At 35.5% G+C, this 18,034-nt stretch overlaps 3 protein-coding genes and 1 pseudogene across 5 annotated transcripts; 2 read left to right on the forward strand and 2 right to left on the reverse strand.

Moving 5' to 3' along the window:
* Positions 1-350: 350 nt before the first annotated feature.
* LOC132171090 (alpha/beta-Hydrolases superfamily protein) lies at positions 351-4,729 on the reverse strand. The gene is made up of 8 exons (XM_059582313.2): positions 4,455-4,729; positions 4,277-4,367; positions 4,162-4,194; positions 1,771-1,917; positions 1,461-1,591; positions 1,218-1,355; positions 1,028-1,126; positions 351-902 (listed from the first exon to the last, which is right to left on the reverse strand). Exons 1-8 carry the CDS (start codon positions 4,479-4,481, stop codon positions 504-506), a joined length of 1,065 nt encoding a protein of 354 aa, XP_059438296.1. The 5' UTR covers positions 4,482-4,729; the 3' UTR covers positions 351-503.
* Positions 4,730-6,135: 1,406 nt separating this feature from the next.
* Positions 6,136-10,302, reverse strand: ATOEP16-4 (Mitochondrial import inner membrane translocase subunit Tim17/Tim22/Tim23 family protein). Of its 2 annotated transcripts, XR_009439155.2 has the most exons (8): positions 10,163-10,302; positions 10,006-10,057; positions 9,908-9,939; positions 9,738-9,771; positions 9,572-9,639; positions 7,126-7,297; positions 6,789-6,900; positions 6,136-6,499 (listed from the first exon to the last, which is right to left on the reverse strand). XR_009439155.2 is itself a non-coding variant. In XM_059584073.2 (6 exons), the coding sequence occupies exons 1-6, from the start codon at positions 10,232-10,234 to the stop codon at positions 7,163-7,165; spliced, it is 393 nt and encodes a 130-aa protein (XP_059440056.2). In that variant the 5' UTR covers positions 10,235-10,302; the 3' UTR covers positions 6,949-7,162. The 2 variants fall into 2 exon arrangements, 1 of the variants encoding a protein (XP_059440056.2); XM_059584073.2 differs by lacking the exons at positions 6,136-6,499; positions 6,789-6,900 and having other exon boundaries at positions 6,949-7,297.
* Positions 10,303-10,499: 197 nt separating this feature from the next.
* LOC132171433 (large ribosomal subunit protein eL22z) lies at positions 10,500-11,267 on the forward strand. The gene is made up of 2 exons (XM_059582742.2): positions 10,500-10,835; positions 10,943-11,267. Exons 1-2 carry the CDS (start codon positions 10,603-10,605, stop codon positions 11,085-11,087), a joined length of 378 nt encoding a protein of 125 aa, XP_059438725.2. The 5' UTR covers positions 10,500-10,602; the 3' UTR covers positions 11,088-11,267.
* A 3,868-nt stretch (positions 11,268-15,135) lies between these two features.
* Positions 15,136-17,621, forward strand: LOC132172906 ((21S)-21-acetoxyl-apo-melianone synthase SDR pseudogene; annotated as a pseudogene). The gene is made up of 3 exons (XR_015911472.1): positions 15,136-15,204; positions 15,965-16,314; positions 17,176-17,621. The product of XR_015911472.1 is annotated as a (21S)-21-acetoxyl-apo-melianone synthase SDR pseudogene (transcript).
* The last annotated feature ends 413 nt before the right edge of the window (positions 17,622-18,034 follow it).

Below are 18,034 nucleotides of genomic sequence, written 5' to 3' on the forward strand. Positions count from 1 at the left end.
GCTATAAATCACATTTTTATCTCACAATGCTTCTAACCTTTGAATTGTTTTTTCTTAACTAAGACCGATTTAATTAGGACTATCGCTTCAACATTATGGAATAATTGTATGATAAAAATGAACTATACAACATTACTCTACTCATGTGGAATAGTGAATACTACATTTATCAAATTTTCTTCCAAAAAGTTGATTCTCGCATATTTTTTAAAATAATAAATCTCATGGGATAGTGACAGATCACTTGGAAACTAACTTTTAGGAAGAATTTGTTAAGTGTAACATTTTTCACTTTTTAAACCTAATTTACCATTATAATTAGATGAGCCCCAAATGAACTAACTCTTACGGAAAGCAATTACCGTAGGTACATCAACAAGAACCAATTATTCACATCATACTCGGGAGAAAATGAAGACCACTAGCTATATATAAAGTAAACCACAACCATAGAGAAAGATTAGGAGCAGACACAATTAAGGACCGATCAAAAAGTAGGCTAGCTACATTGCTGAGTGATGGAACAAACGGCGCCCCTTCAACCCACAAAGATAACTGCTGTGTGATTGTCTTCGATGTTGCCGCGGTTGTTTATTTATTGTTGCCGGGCACGCTGCAGTGGCGGCTAATTCAATTATGCCATTGTTGTATGTAGGGTGAATTGGTTGATCAGCAACAGTACTATTGTTGTCGCTGGTATGTCTAACAAGCCAATCTATGATGTCGGCAAATACAATTTCAATGTTCTCGTCAGGCTCTCCAGATGTTAAACCATGCCACATTCCTGGGTACAGTTTTATGGTCTTGTCTCTGCTGCTCGCTCGCTCATACAGTGCCCTGCTTACTTCTGGGTCCGTCACTATATCTGCTTCCCCATGCAACACAAAGAATGGTAGTTGCACCTGCACAAATATGCGATGACGTGATAATAAAAATCAGCTTTTGAATCAGCAAGAATTGGTAAAAAGCCACGTCATCTCATATGTATAATTGATAGAGTTGAACTTTGAATGAAGGCAACAACAACCTCACTTAAACTCTCTTCAAGGCTCATACTAGTTCTCAGCATTTCCAGAGCAGTTTTCAGCCTGGGTTTGTCTTGGTATATCAACTTGTTGTTCCTTATCTGCAAGCATCATGGTTGAAATTCAAATCTTCAAAGGATGCTTGAAAATTGCATTTCAGGAAAAATGTATACTGCATATAATAAACCTTACTTCTTCTCGCTTAATAGGGTCTTTGAAGGCCGCATCGATGACATCCTTCGTGGGAACTATCTTCCATCTCGGAATAATTTCTTCTACTCGGGTCAAGATATTCACAATCACCGGGTGCGGCTTCACCTTCTCTGATATCTAACATTATGTCACATGCTAACATGTGTTAGCAAGTTATAAAAGACTTGTAAACTGAACATCTAACCAATTAGCTAATTAATTTCATGGAAATTATATATATACCTTACACATGGGTGCAACAAGAATGGAACCATTCCAAAAAGCAGGGTCCTTTTTGTGCAATAGTAGGGCCACTGCCCCTCCCATGGACTCTCCATACAAGAACCTGCACTTATTCTTGTACTCTTCCTGCACTGAGAAACCATGATGAATAAATTTCAGGAGGTGTCTGTCTATTGTTAAAAGTTTTGCATGTATTAACAAATCTTTCAAAAAATTTAGATGACTTAACATTATTTATACCGTTAAATGCACAAACTTTAAATATTTATCATAAAATGAAGAGAATCTTATTTCGTGACTACACACATACCACTAACTGACTTGAAAAAATCATAGCAGTCATTAACGATGTTGTCAAACTTCTTGATGTAACAACGAGCACCCTTGGATCGTCCATGTCCTTCATAATCAATCCCAAATACAGCATATCCTGCACGCGCAAGCCTTATCCCGCATTCTAAAAGAACCATTGAAATCATATTATTTTCATATGAAAACATATCCTAGAATAATAATGCTAGTGAATATCTTTTTATCATTTTAAAATTGACGTGATTTTTAAAATTATTATTAAATCAAAGTTGAATAACCATTCGTTCAATATAATATAATAAATCACATGAGATACCGACATATAATTTAGAAACAAAAAAACAAAAAAGAAAGAAGATGAGATATATACGAGTATCTTTTACATCTTGTCAGGTAAGGACGAGGGCAACTGGGCAAGTGGTGCAGACGATATGATTATGGGCAGACTGCAGAAATGGTTAGAGGTTATCTACAAGACTACAACCATATAATTGTCTCTTTCGATTATTTGCAATAATTGCACAAAGGTTGAGAGTACTATTCGATCTCTTTTTCTTATCCAATAAAGAAAAACGACAGATAATTCAACGTATGGATCGTCTCGATCGTAGTTACAGATAATTCAAGTTCCCATATCAAGTAATTTAGAAATTCAAAAAAAAAAAAAAAAAAAAAATAGTTCCAAAATGAAGTAACAGAAAGAGTGAAACTTCGAAGCAGTCAAAAGATTTTTATTTTTTTATTTTTTTAAATAGTATAAAAAAAATTCGAAAAACAATTAATTTTGAGTATTTTATATTTTATTTTGTTTATTAATATGTGAGAAAACTTGATTGAAACACCTTAACTTTTATTATTTTTGTAATTACTCGCTAAAGTTCAAAAGTTTTTAATTTAGTATATCAAAATTCTAATTTTGAGCAATCATAGGTCTCGTAGCTTTGGCTACGCTCTACGATGTAAGAACTTTAAATTCGTGATATTTCTTCTATTAATGAGATCGGAATAATTTTTCCTTAAAAAAAACAACGCTCAGGACCTAAATAAAAATGGGTCGGTTGGCAGCCTACAAACATCGTTTAAAAAATCTCACCGGTCCCCCTAATCAAACCAAATAGTCTTTTCGGTTTCTCCCGTGAGTACATCGTCGTTGGACCATTGGGTGGTATTTATTATTTAATGAAAAGTTATTTCCCACTCTTAAGAATAGGTCTGCGCACAGAACGGTCCCTATCTACTTTACCCTGTTCCTTTTCTTTCAGGGCATCCTATCTACTATTCTACATAGTACCAATAATTAATTTCAAAAAAAAAAAATAATAATAATAATTTAATTAGATGCTTAGAAAAAACTAAAAAAAATACCAATATTTAGACATGAACAGAAATTTCTTCTAAATTAGTCTAGAAAAAATATCCTTAAATCTATTTAAAATAGTATCAAGTGTTTATAAACACTTAAAGCGTTAGTCTAAGTTAGTAAAGTGTTATAATTACCTTAAGAATTTAATGTGCGTTTTAAATGTTTATAGACACTTAAAATTTTTTAAATGGGTTAAAAGATATTACATCTAGACTGATTTGAAGAAAATTTCTGTCATTTAGACATTAATTTAGTATGTTTAGTAAACTTGAGTGTGCCAAGTGCATTTATAAGAGAGTTATAGCAAAAGTTTATAATGATTAAGCATAATTTTTTTCTTGGTACTTATTTATTACACTAATTTCAGTGCTATTTTAGGTAATTTTTCATATTAGCTAACTAAAAAGAAAAAGAAAAATAACAGGAAAGTAATTAATTATGTGGTTGAGTGCATTTAAGGATGCGTGTGTAGAGGTTGTTCCAAAGATTTTGACCTTAACAACATAAAACAATGTTTATAGGTCAGCGAACGAAGCAGAGATGGCGTAGCCATCTCTAATTTGGTTGAACAAATTTAATAACTTACCTAATGAGTTGTTGGAACTTGGAAGCTTGAGAATAATAATAATATATATTTTTTTAGATGAATAATAATAATATCTTAAGGGGTTATTGCTTTTTCTTTTTCTTTTATTGGGATCATTTGAATTTGAAAGGTGATATAAATCAAAGAAACTAATGACTCATTTGGGTGTGTGATTTATTTATTTATTTTTGTATTATTGTTTTGAAGTTATGCTAATCTTCTAGCTGTGGAAATTAAAGGTGCACAGAAAAAAGTAACGTGGAAAGGTGAAGGTGGGCACGTGAATTTGGATATGAATGGATAGATGGGGGATGTTTGGGAAGCATAAAAAAATGTTGCAATTGTTTTCATGCAATGGACACAGACATTGGAATACTGAGGAGGAGTGAGGATTGGATTAAACAAAGAGAAAGATGAAGGCATTTAAGAATATTCAATACCTCTCATGAAACCGCTGCACTCCATGCCATACCCTGCAAACCCCAATCAATATGAATTAAATACTCACACCCATCACACAGAGAGAGAGAGAGAGAGAGAGAGAGAGAGAAATACCATGGCAAAGGAAAACAAGAGCCTTTGGAGAAGAAAAAGGCAACCATCTGCATGTAAAGAGCTGCACTCCTCTTGAATTCCTTTTGTATTCCTGATAATGTCTCACAATCTCAGCATCATAACAAAAAGACAAAACCCAATATAGCTGAAGAAGGAGAAGAAGAAGAGGAAGACTTACTTGTTGATATTCAACCTCCATCTTCATGGTAGAGCGAGCAAAGAACAGAAAGATTAAGCAACCAAAACCAAAACTAGCATGCTTTCTTTCACAAGTGGTGGATCTACAATAGATGGCACTTGAAAGATGAGAATAAGAGGAGGAGGTGGATGGTGATGTTATCCTTTATATATATAGTCAACGACAGAAATGGTTTGCTTCATGAAGAGGCAGAGATTTTTCGAAAATAGCAAAAGGTCGAAAATAGATGAGAGAGAGAGAGAGAGAGAGAGAGAGAGGGAGAGGGAGATGCCTTTTATTTGTGTTTTGATTGTTTTTTAAGGTGGGTATGGGAAAAGTTCCAAAAGTGATGGCGTTGCCTTTGAATGAATGACCCCATTCCGTATGGCAGAGGGCAACTTCTAGAAAGTGGAATACCTATCTTAACTCACCCACCCCAACTGGTGTGAGTGGTTATCACAAATTCCTTTAAAATGTGGCATATTTATGGGTCTTTTAGTGTAACACTCCTGTTTTATATTGAGGAGATCAAGAGTAACTTGCATAAAGTGAGTGGACTGCATTGCTTTGGAAGGAAGATTCTCGCAAACACTTGCAAGGGCCCGTATAGCAGCACTTAAGCTTTGACCTTACGGTTTGTCATCTAAGAATCTTCTCTGGAGTCGGAGGAGGTGGATCGATAGCCTTGTCTTTTCCCTTGTTCGAGATAGACTCCTTCTTGCTCGGACAAGTTCCTTACTGGCTATAGACATTGAGGCATTCCTTACTGTCATTGTAACACCCTCCCCTAACACTAAAGGCCAAAGGGCACAACAAGAGAAGTAGTATCTCCAACCATTCAACTTGATTTGGCTCGGAGCCAGGTTAAGATGGTGTGATAATTCCATTATTTCCATAGCATTTTAAGCTTTTCATCTACTAAAAACTCACATGCCTCGCAGGTGGGTCATTTTCCATACAGAAATGCCTAACAAATGGACAACATTGTAAAAATCAGAAATTTTGTAGTGGTATATTGTTATTTTTTAAACATTTGAGGCAAAATCAAAAAAAGTATATACTTCTAGGCGTTTAAATGTATTTTTCCCAACAAGTTATCAACTTAAAAAATTTAGCCTTTTTGATCGAGAGGAATAAAAACCTGTTTTTTTTTTTTTTTTTTTAACCTTACTCTTTGGGAGAAGAAAGGCCGATCATATAGATGAGATCATTATTGAAATTATTTTAACTCACAACATGAAAGTTTGTTCGAACCCATTGCGTGATTATTAGATCCAAGCCCCTAAAACAAAATTAAAACCTGTTTTCAGGGTTTTGCTCTGGGCCGGTGCCAAGATGAGGAGTTAAAATTATGGCTCTTGCAGGTACAAAAGCCATGAATGAGATTACATCGAAACAAAGATGATTTATTTTATGGTTCAAATTTTATTTTGTTACATCTAATGATATACATATGTCATACACCATTTAAAATTTTAAATGATAAAACACCATATACATCATTAACAAATAAATTTAATTTGAATTATAAAATAAATTCTATCAAGTTCACTTAAAATGAACAAGATCAAATGACCCCAGAAAAACAAAAGGCAGGCAAGTGGTTCCATGGTGATTCTAATTGACGTATATACTTGAAGATTTTAAATTTGACGTCATGTCATATGAGCAGGTGAATTCTTTTAGTATATGAATCGAGTAATATTAAAAATCATTTTTTTATCATACCACTAACTCACATTGCTGATGTGAAACCCTAGTTTAAAAAATAAATAAATAAAATTAAAGACAATTAATACTATCTAATCAGCAAAGTAAGATAATAATAAAATAAAAATGTGATTTGGAATGGAAACGTTCATGGTGCAACAGAGATGGTTCCGTGGGTTGAAAGGTTGGCCAACCATTGACGTGACTTTGTACTTCTACACCTTCCCAAACAACTGAACAAGCTTGCATCATTACTATTGATTGGTGAAGTTAAAGTGATTATCCCATCAATCTTTTCTCTTTGAACGAGCCAATCGAACTAGAAAATCAGCTTTCTGAAATGAAATGAAAATGACACAGCTTGGGTTTTAGCGAAGTCATGCATCAAACAGAGACAAGCAAGCAAATATGAATCACTCAAGAGGATCGAAGACACTGAGGTAAGAAGGATGAACCCGTCTGTATTGAAGATGATAGAAGTAGAAGCTTACAAAGATGCAGATAAACATCATAGAAGACATGACACTACTGTCTTTTTCTTTTTTCTTTTATTCTTTTTTGTGTTTGTGGGGGAGGGGGGGTGTTTGGAGTACGTGGCTTCATCAAACAATAAGCTGTGTTTACCTTATGCGCCTCCCTCAGAGTAGAAAGGATCCTCAACAAGCTAAACATGAGTTTGCTTGAGTCATGATGCGGGTCTTTCCCAATCAAATCGTCTTATTCTACAAAGTGGTTGCTGCATTCAACAATATTGAAAACAAAATTGAAAATCTACTAGTTTGAGTAGCACAACAAAACTCATTATGTCAACTAAAGAGAGAACCCAAATAAAACAAATTCTACAGTCAAGAATAGGATATTTGACAAATTGATCTTAGTATAGTCACCACCATGGGGAAAAAAATTTGATGAGTACCCTAGTATTTGCTGGTTGGATAATAGATAAAATGGTGATAACTACCTAGTTCCTCAGCCCCAGGCTTCAAACTAGAGGTACTTCAAGATGTTCGGGAATAGTCTGCAGCAGCACTGAAGGCAGAAACCAGACCAGCCATCCCAATTACCTGCGTCCAGTTTCGTGTTCTAGCAGCAACAGCTGCTCCTGCTACTGCCCCCGCAACCAAACCATTCACCTGTCAATGGGAAAAAAAAACAAAGAAACTAAGCATTACGCTTCATTTAGCTCATCAAACTCTCATCCATATTATAAAAATTGTTCTAACTAGTAACAGTGTCCTACATAGGCAATCATGCCAGGCCGGAACAGGCAATAGCCTGTAGACTTTAGATCTTGCGACAAACACATGCAAACATTAGAAACTTGAGCTACCATTTCATGAGATTAAACAAAACAAACTTTCACGACCATAAAGCTTGCTAATAATTTTGTTTTAGCATAAAATTAGAAGTGTGGACCCTCTTGACTAAGAAATTTACTAAGCCATGAATCGAGTGTTTTAGGCTTTTGGCCATGAAAGTATAAAATCAGGTGCTGTAGGACAGAATAATCATGGAACATATATCCTATAGTAAGTTCAATCAAACAATCACATTATTATTACTTTTGATTGTGATCGTTAATTAGTAGGAACATATATTTACTCCCTCTCCTGCAGATCATTCCGGATCCTTGCTTTTCACAGATTCCTTTCCTTTAACCTTGAAAAATTAGTTGCTCAATTTCCTACAATTCTGCACATGAATGATGCAAGAGACCCTTATTCAAATGACTGCACGATTTTGATGGGCTTGCCTATCAAAGGCCCACAAGATTCCAACCATGCAGGACAAGGTTTCTAAAGTAAACATCTCCTCCTTGAAATCTATAACCAAGTCTCAACAAGCCATAGGAATTTTATTTTTTTTGTGAGTTAGCCATAGGAACTTTTAATCGAGAGAAAGAAGAGTCATAATTATGCTAGTCTCTTTTAGCCCTCTAGAACTTGACAAGGGCAGACATTCTGTTTTCAGTCCACATAAAAATTTAGAGTTGCGTATTCACCATCAGCATTTCTAAGAATTTTTACATGTCAATACCAGCTTCGAATTCTTTCTTTCTGACTAAGATTTATCTTTCATGGAAAAAGTCAGTGAGAGAAGAGGTCATCTCATTTGGTTGGGAGTCTTTTTCTTTCACTTCTGCATGTATATGAACTTTTTTTTATGCACTGCACATGGTTTTTTTCTTTTGGAAAGGTCATGGCTTTAATCACTAGTATATAAGGATTTCATATGAACTTCCTGTATTTGGTTCTCTTCTCAGCTCGTTTAACCTTTACAACTTCGTATGTTTTCCAGCTTTTCAATGAAGGAGAGGTAATATGCATGCCTGATTTACGAGCCCCCATCATGTTGGAAATTTAGGTGTGGAAAATTTGAAAACGGAAGAAAATGGAATAGAAAAATGTTGGAAATCATGGAACACTAGACAATAAGGCAAATGTTAATTTACATTTCAGACAATTATTGCCTCCCACTTATCACATAATAAGTTTTGCAAAGGAACTCAAGCAATTTGTCCTTAGGAACAATACTTCCTGGTATTAGTGAGCAGATTGCAAATTCTGAACACCAATCTAAACTAGAAATTGTGTAACAGCAATGTAAATATTAAGTACAACGAAAGTAAAATACCAAATGAAGTAGAACTCACTAATTATAAAAAAGAAACAGAATGGTGCATTTCAACCATCATAACTATAACTTACAAAAAAAAAAAAAAACCATCATAACTATTGAAACATATGACTCTTATTGGCAGTTATTTGTGTTCAAACAATTTGAACCAAATGACATGTCTGTTCAACTTCTAACTGACACCAGATTTTGCAACGAAGTGCAAATTAAGCCTAAAGCACCAATGCACCCTAGCCCAGCGGGGTGCTTAGTCGGCCGGTGGGACTGGGTGACCCCAATGGCATAAGTCTACTCTTATAAGCCAATTCAAACCTTCTGAAACATATCCAAAAGTTCTCTTGCCTTTCAAATGTGGGACGAAGTCTAAAAACACAAGTGGAGGGAAATTTTCATAACTATTATTTGAAAACTTATTTTTTATTGGAATAATCTAACACATCCATCAGACTACCTAAAGAAAAGGAATACAAAAAGAAAGAGAAAAGGTCCATGATCTTTTTCATTCATACTCAACCTCTCTATGGCTGCATGGAGTAGTTCGACATTCACATGTAAGAATCTTCCTTGAAAAATTAGTGTCACCCCATGTGGGTATAATATTTTGTGCTCCACGATTTCCTATCTTAACTCAAGGAGGACCACAGGAAAAAGGCCTAGAGAGTAAGTAATGTAGTACAGATCAACAATGCCATCATGAAACATTTACTTATCCAAAAAATTTAGACAATTTCTGGTAATAAATGTGCGAAAACAGAATGTATACAACTAACCCAATCGTTCCGGCCCCGGTATCTTTGAATTCCACAGCGAGAAACACTATAAATTCCAGCAACAAGTCCTAATGCCCGAATTTTAAAGTGTTAAACGCAACAAACATGGCTGACGAACTCAAACACTACCAAACAACATACTCAGAGAGGCCACGAGTTTGATTACCACATTGAAAGCCGAATTTGCCGACCGCCTTCGCCTGCGTAAAATTATTACCGATCAACAAGAATCGAACTTGAAGAACAGACCATATGCTCCTCAACGGGGCAATTCAACACAAACAAACGCACATTAACAATTTCAACTGAAAGAAACATAGAAGGAAAATTACATACCACAAAAGAAGCACGAGCAACACCAGTCAGTTCTACAAACAAAAGGTACTCAAAATTTAGAAGAAGAAAAAAATTAGAGAAGCAGTGAGAAAAATTACCTAGTTTACGAGCGTCGTAGGGACCTATACACAAGCCCCATAGGGCACCGGCCTGAATATATATATACATAGGATTTCAATGATTTTGTGTAGCAAAGAGTTTATCGATCAAATACATATCGGTGTACTTGTTGAAGAAAAGGTCGAGTTTTGGTACCGTTCCGACACGGAGGATGGAATCAACGGCGAGGGAGGAGCACGGAACGACGCCGTGGAGCTCGTCTTCCATCTCTCGTTCCCGTTCTTCCCTCTTCTCCTCTGATTTAGCAAAATCAAACACGAACAGGGTTCCGTTCAGATTTGCGAAGTACCTGATTCTACCATAAAACGACGTCGTTTTAAAACTCGAACAATACAGTATACATACACGATTTGGGCTGGAACTCTGGACGGAGGTGAAGCCCAGCCCAAGTCCATCTAATATTCCAAGTCAACCAAAACGACGTCGTTCTAAAAAACCTAAACTCTCCATCCAAACCCTAGATGGCGCAGGCAGAGAACATTTTTATAGAGAGGAATCACTCACACCCAGGGCTTGTCTGCCTCTCTCTAGCTCACTCGCACGGCTTGTAGTTGACCGAGTGAATCGCAGCGAAAATGAGCCGCGGGGCAGCAGCGGTGGGGGCGAAGGGGAAGAAGAAGGGAGCGACGTTCGTGGTCGACTGCGCGAAGCCGGTGGAGGATAAGATCATGGACATCGCCTCGCTCGAGAAGTTCCTCCAGGAGCGCATCAAGGTCGGCGGCAAGGCCGGTGCTCTCGGCGAATCCGTCACCGTTACCCGCGAGAAGAACAAGATCTCCGTCACCTCCGACAGCAACTTCTCCAAAAGGTACCGGAAAATTGCAAAACTAGATTGCTTGATTCCGATTCCGATTCCGATTAAATCAAATTTATTAGATTTTGCTGTCTTTCCAACCAAATCTTCGTGTTTCTTAGGTATCTCAAATACTTGACTAAGAAGTACTTGAAGAAGCACAACGTGAGGGATTGGCTTCGGGTGATTGCTTCCAACAAGGACAGGAATGTTTACGAGTTGAGATACTTCAACATCGCCGAGAATGAGGGCGAGGAGGAAGAATGAACATCTAGTATTCAGTATTGACGCCTTATCTCTTTTAAATTTTTCTTTGCTGTTTGATTTATCCAGTAGATGGGATTTTCTGTTATTTTTCTTTTTGAATGTCTATTTTATCTTAAAAGTTTTGTACTGTTAATGCTGGTTATCTCAGTATTAGATCTGGTTGATGCAAATATTCGTTTCTTTCTGGAGTTTTGATTATGGTAGAGTAATATGTGTACTTCGCTGTGCTTCTTTGCATGGTATTCATGGCGCTTCATGTCTCCCATTTCTGCCTCAAGGTGCTTTCACTTACTTGTTTAGTGTCTGGGTAAATATATAGGGTTTGAAGGTTAAGATAATGAAAATATGATTCTTAATAATTAGCTTCATTTGATAAGAGTAATGCTAGAAGTCCCTCTTGTATTCCTCTAAGAATGATGTCTCATTCTCGAAGAGACATGCGGATGACATCAGAGGGACTTTAGAAGGCTGTTTATTGTTTTGTAAAATGTTTTAATATGACATCAAGGTGAAATTAGGTTTTGGGTGTTATAGACTTGTTTTAATGCTTGTTTGTTAATGTTTTTGTTTTGAAGACAAAAAAACAAAATGGAGAATGAAAAAGTGTCAACGAACGGTTGTTCTTATCGTGCATTTTGAAAATGCTTTATTTGTCTATAATTTGAAAACACGAATTTTTCATGTCTTTAACATGTTATTTTGTTTGCAAACGAAACACTTTCTATAATTTTGTTTAAAATCTCGATTTTGGCTTGCAAACTTGCGGATCAATAGGTTCTAAAACGATTATTTCAATCGAGTGATTGGTGTTTCACTTTATTCTATTAGTCTCTTTGACTAGCCTATTAAGATTTTTGTTTTTTAAAAGCATTTTAACGGTTCAAATTTAATAATCTGTTTATCATTAAAAAACTTTGAATTAAGTGGAATTTTGAAGAGGTTGTGTCATTCCATTGAGCATTTTAGGCTCGTAGATGTGTTGGCATGCCTTTTGGTTGGTTAGAGGCATCCTTTATGTGGACTTTGTATGTGTTGGCCTCTTTCTCAAATCCCTATCAGCTCCTTCAATGGCATTGATCAGCTGATTTAGAGGTGTACAGAAAAGGTTGAGTTTACTGTAAAAAGGTCTATTACCTAGTGTTAACATGCATACGACAGCGGCGTGTTCTTATGCAAAAAGATACTTGGAAAAGAATATGTAAGATGGAGGCTCCTAATGTCGTTAAAGTTTTCTTGTGGATGGCCTGTAATTATGACTTTTTATTCAAAAGAAAACTTGTGACAATTTCATTAAGTCCAATGTGCGGGTTAGAGGAGGAAACAATGGGGCATGTATTATGGACTTTCCCCGCGATAAGAGATGCGAGGAGTATAGATGGTTGGAAGCTTTAAAAGAGTTGCGTGGAGAATGTAGAGTTTATCTTATATTGTAGATACCCCTTAGAGCGTATTGGATAAGGATGACTTTGAAGTTATGGCGGTGATAGCGAGAAACTTGCGGTTTCAAAGAAACTCCTTGATCCATGGGGGGTATTTTTGCCACCCGAGCAAATTTGTATGGAAAGTAATGGAATCCCTTAATGAGTACAAAGATGCCCAAGTAAATCCATATGAGCAGTGTGAAGGAGGTCAAGTGGCTAACCATAGTTGGATGACTCCCTCATGAAAGCTTGTGAAGGTAAATTGGGACGGTGCGCTAGAGTGTGCTCGTGAAGGCTCTTATGGAAGAGGTGTTGGCAACGTTACAAGCTCCAAAAGATAATGTTATTGATCCGGCTATTGCAGAATCCAAGGACTGTAGTTTCCAGTAGAGAGATGGGGTTGCAAAATATGAAATTGGAAGGAAATATTCTTCAAAACTTTACCAAAAAATTTTCTTTTGTAAATATCACATACAACAATTCAAATGTGACCGCATCAAATCAATTTTCATTTTTTTTCACTACTCTTTTCAATACTCAAAACCAAAAACACTTCTCAAAATTTTTCAAACAGAAAGAAAAAATAAATAAACAAACAAAGTTGAGAGTTTTGCATACAAGCTATAGACAAATTTGAATTTTTGTTTAGGTTTTGTTGTTTGCTTTTATTTTCTATTGTTTATGTTATGATCTGTGGGTTTTAGTCTCTATGTCCGGTCCAGTTCGGATGTAGTTTCATCTTGTTCGGGAGACTTTTGTAACCATAATTTGTTCTTTCTCTTCAATGGTTCTTAGAGCATGTTTGAGATTGCGTTTGAAAAATAGAGCTTTAAGTCAAAAGTTTCATTTTTAAGCTTTTGCCAAAAGTGTTTTATGGCCATTTTTACTCTTTTTAGAATCTTAAAAGTGCTTTTAATTTTTTTACCGAACGAGTATTTTTTTTTTCAAACATATTTTTAAAGTGTTAAAAGCACTTTTAAGCCCCCCAAATGCAATCTCAAATAGGCTTTTAATCAGAAATCAGTTCCTCTCCTTCAAAAACAACTTCCAGTGATTGTTGCAGTGTACAAGTGGGTCAAATTCTTCGCTTGCTTTTGTTACGACCTTTTGTGGCCCTTTTTTTTATTTTTTATTTTTTTATTTTTTCCCAAGATACAAAAGATCGGATCGCATATGGCTCATTTGGGATCATTTATGAGCCATTTCCTATTAATTATTCTTATTTCTGGCATTATAATTTCATTTGGATATATTGTTGGGAGTCCACCCCTTCTTGATTTTTTGTTCCCAAATAACCTTTTTTCCTCATATTGATTAAAAAAAAAAAAAAAAAAAATTCCCGGTCTAACTTGTTTACGTAGACTCACTTTTAAAACAAAAACACTTATTAAAAAATAAAACACAATTTAAAAAATAATAATAATTAAATATTGCACTTTGTTATTTATTTTTTTTTTTTTTTATGTATGTACAATTTCTCTTCAAGTATCGTATGAAGATTGCTAATTACATGAAAAGATATAAAATAAAAAGCTGGCCGCTAGTGGCTTTCAGACTCATGTTGGTGATTGCCACCTTGGTGATCACTAATCTATCTGGCAACTACTGATTGGCAGCCCCTAGATGGTCGACAGAGCCTTCTAGTAACCCAATGGTAATTGCCAAGGCTATTTGGGGGTTTTGTGATGGTGACTAGGTCAGTCACCACGAAGCCACCGAATTACCACCTCGGTCGGTTGATGCTGCGACTAAGGAGCAACAAATTTTTTATTATTATTTTTTATTATTTTGTAAAAACTTGACCGACTAAATTGATTTTAAACACCCCACAAAATCTTTTTCAAATGTTACTCGTACCAAACCACCCGTATTATGGGAAAGCCGGAAGGTTTCTCATACAAGTAATAGAAAAAAACATGTTACTTGTAACCCCAAATAAAAGTTGGCATTGAATAACTCGGATACGTTGTAGATTATTCTGAATTTTCATTCGATTTTTTTATTTATTTAGTCCAACTTGTTTACGTAGATCGTAGACTTTATGATTATTTCTAAATTCCAAAGTAGCCCATCTTTGAAAATGCTCTTTGAATCATCTAATGACTATTTCTTCCCACTAAAATGTCTTCTAATTGTATCATCTAAAATCGGGGAGTCATGATTCAGAGCACGCCAGGTAGCAAATTTTTTTTTTTAATATTTTAATAATAATAATAAAAAAATTGCTGGCGTGCTATTTATCTTCACCCAAAATCAGGTAATCAGGGGCGGTGCTAGAATTGTTTATATCAGTCTTGATGAACAAATAATTTACACGTGTCAATAAGTTGTTAAACTAGTTTACTCATATATTAAAACTTTGACTTCATGAAAAAAGAATCTTGAAATCGTCATATGAATTAATCATGGAATATAATAGTAGGATCCCTGGAAAAATGAGTTTAGTTTTCTATGATCTCCTTGACCTCATGGCCTGCAAATCAGCAAAATAGACATTAAAGGCAATATAAAAACACAGACCAAGTCATGATCATATTTGTTTTTTTCTACCGTCTAACATATATATATACCTAGACAGACAACATAGAAAGGGGCATCAGAATTTCTTCTAACCATTTCTTCCAGTTTCAATCTCGAGTCTCAGTTTTTGAGGTGGAGAATATGAGTTTTACTTCTTCAACTGCATCTTACGAAAGGTAAACAAATGCTTAAATCCTTCCTAATGAGTCATCATTGGTGTTTTGAGAAACATTATACATGCATATTCTCCTTTTCTTTTACCTGATCATATATATATATATATATCAGCTAGGCACCTACATATATCGTCTTGTTGGTTTTTTTTTTTTTTTTTTACATCAAGCACAATTTGAAGGCAATTAAGTCCGCGTCCACGAAGTGATATCTTAATTAGGCTTTAATTTTGTTTAGCACACAGTTCAAGTTTAATAAACTATTATACGATTACCATACAACTATGATGATGTGATGGTAAATATCAACCATTAAATTTTATTTTTACAAGTTCTTGTTAATTCAAAAGTTAATTTTCACTAATAAATCATCATAGTTGTATAGTTGTAGTATGTAGAGACGGATTTAGAAGGGACCGGCAGTGGCCCTAGTGCCCCTCAAATTACAAGAAAAAAAAAAAAATTTAAGGCAAAAACAAAATTTTAAGGTAAAAAAATAATAATTTAAGGTATTTTTTTGCTAATTGGTCCCTTCCCAAATTTTTTTTGGCCTTGAATCCCCCAAATTCAAAGCTAGTTCCAGTCGTATGAAAGTCTACTCTGCAAACTCAAAAAAAAAAAAAAAAAAAAAAAAAAAAAATCATAAAATGTAGTTTTTCCTCCTTTTAATGATTTCCATGACTATGAAATAATTAAGGATCTTTAATTACAAAATTATCTCAATTGCTTCCATGTGTTTTTTGAATATATATCCAACCGATAGGCTAGAGGGCAAGGTGGCAATTATCACCGGCGGTGCAAGCGGGATAGGAGCAAGCGCTGTGCGCATATTCCACGAGCAAGGTGCCAAAGTTGTGTTAGCCGACATCCAAGACGACCTCGGCGAAGCCATTGCCAAAAACCTTGGCGAACATGTCTGCTACATCCACTGCGACGTATCAAAGGAAGACGATGTTAGGGACCTTGTGGACGCAACCATTGCCAAACATGGAAAGCTCGACATCATGTACAACAATGCAGGCGTCATGGATCGCCCCTTTGGGAGCATTCTCGACACCACAAAGGCGGACCTCGACCGATGCGTCGGGGTTAACTTGGGTGGTGCATTTTTAGGTGCCGTTAAATCTCTATTTCATTTAATTTATAATTTAACACTTTCATTTAACACGTTAAATATTTAATTAAAATTTGATGTAAATGAAGGAGACAAAATTTGAACTCGAAACCTTTACTTATGTTTAATTTATGTTTATCCTAAAGGCTTAAGCATATAAGAACAGATGATGTTAAATCTAAAATTTGCAGCCAAATGGTCATCAGTAGGGACGAAATTAGAAATTTTTATTGACAGGGGCCAAAGTATGAATGAAAAATATATTGAAATAGGAAGCCAAAGAATGAATGATAAATACATTAATATTAATATATTAAATCAACATATAAAAAAATAAAATTAGTATCCATTAAGTAAACCTTACCCACCAAAATCCACATTCTCCTTATATGCACACTGCACTATAGATCATTTTAATTTATAGGTTTGGGGCATTATGGTCATATGGATTTTCTTGTTTGATATGCCTAATGCATTCTTAAAAATTTTGGATTGTTTTTTATAGGTTTAGGCCAAACAAAAAATTGTGGACTTATTTTCTGGGCCCTAGGCCGAACTAAAAGATTTTATCTCAAATGCAAATTTTAAAAGTAAAATTAATAAAAAAAATTGTAAAATCGAGGGTGGCCATGGCTCACCCTAGTCTGTGCATAGGTCCGTCCTTGATCAGTAGGCTTCCAATTATGAGATTGAAGACACTGCCAAAAGAGATAAAAAAGAGAGCTCCCATGAGAGTTGGGTATACACAAAAAGGAGGAGAAGTCTCACCTTATAATTAGGCTTGTCGGGTTTCTCTAGATTCATGCCGAATCTCGTGCTTTGGGCATATTTTGTAAATCATTTAATTTATATTATAATAGGTGCCAAGCATGCCGCAAGAGTCATGGTACCCCGACACAAGGGTGTAATATTATTTACCGCTAGCGCGTGCACATCAATTGCGGGGCTTTCAACTCACTCTTACGCTGCGTCCAAATATGCAATATGGGGTCTAGCCAGGAACTTGGCGGCGGAGCTTGGGCAGCACGGCGTAAGAGTGAATTGTGTATCGCCGTTTGCGGTGCTGACCGGCATGAATTCAAAGGGAATGCACGAAGACGCCATTGCCCAATCAGAAGTTGCAGTGAGCGGGATGGGGAACCTCAAGGGGGAAGTACTTAAGCCAGAGGGCATTGCTCGGGCTGCGCTCTACCTGGCCAGCGATGAAGCCAATTTTGTGAGCGGGCTCAACCTTGTGGTGGACGGTGGGTTCAGTGTGGTCAATCCTTCCATGTCGATGGCTCATAAACTTGTTCCAGAAAACTAGTGTTTTTTTTTTTTTTTTTTTTTTTTTCAGTAATTTTATCATGAAAAATAAAGGAAAATATTTCGGTATTTACTGTCGTATTAGCTTGTAAAAACGAATTATAATAAAAGATGTAGTCAGTGCCCATTATTGAACTCAAAAATAAATTTATCTATATATGTATGCAAATTTGCCTATTTTTTTACGGCTTATAATTTTAAAGAAATTGTAAATTTTTAAATTACGAAATTTAAGTTATTTTTATGCATCAAAACATTTCGAAAATGTCATATATCAAAAAGGTGGCAAGTTGTCAAGATAGTCGGAAAATTTTCTCTCTCAACATATTTTTTTTTTTCACTTTTGTAGGGACGCTTATTTTCTAGAAAAATCAAAAAACAGTTTTTGGTTCAAAAACTTTTCTTATAATATAG

This window comes from Corylus avellana, chromosome 1 (assembly GCF_965113065.1).
Source record: "Corylus avellana chromosome 1, dhCorAvel1.hap1.2, whole genome shotgun sequence".
NCBI classification, from domain to species: Eukaryota; Viridiplantae; Streptophyta; class Magnoliopsida; order Fagales; family Betulaceae; genus Corylus; species Corylus avellana.

What these genes read in the sequence shown, in the direction of transcription:
- LOC132171090 (XM_059582313.2), bottom strand. Translation starts at nt 4,481, where the DNA reads ATGAAGATGGAGGTTGAATATCAACAA. An exon ending in GTGCAGCGGTTTCATGAGAG is followed by an intron (nt 1,918 to 4,161) that starts GTATTGAATATT and finishes TGGTTCTTTTAG; the next exon opens with AATGCGGGATAAGGCTTGCG. An exon ending in TTTTTTCAAGTCAGTTAGTG is followed by an intron (nt 1,592 to 1,770) that starts GTATGTGTGTAG and finishes ATGGTTTCTCAG; the next exon opens with TGCAGGAAGAGTACAAGAAT.
- ATOEP16-4 (XM_059584073.2), bottom strand. Translation starts at nt 10,234, where the DNA reads ATGGAAGACGAGCTCCACGGCGTCGTTCCGTGCTCCTCCCTCGCCGTT. An exon ending in CTACGACGCTCGTAAACTAG is followed by an intron (nt 9,940 to 10,005) that starts GTAATTTTTCTC and finishes TTTTGTTTGTAG; the next exon opens with AACTGACTGGTGTTGCTCGT. An exon ending in TTGCTCGTGCTTCTTTTGTG is followed by an intron (nt 9,772 to 9,907) that starts GTATGTAATTTT and finishes AATTTTACGCAG; the next exon opens with GCGAAGGCGGTCGGCAAATT.
- LOC132171433 (XM_059582742.2), top strand. Translation starts at nt 10,603, where the DNA reads ATGAGCCGCGGGGCAGCAGCGGTGGGGGCGAAGGGGAAGAAGAAGGGA. An exon ending in GACAGCAACTTCTCCAAAAG is followed by an intron (nt 10,836 to 10,942) that starts GTACCGGAAAAT and finishes CGTGTTTCTTAG; the next exon opens with GTATCTCAAATACTTGACTA.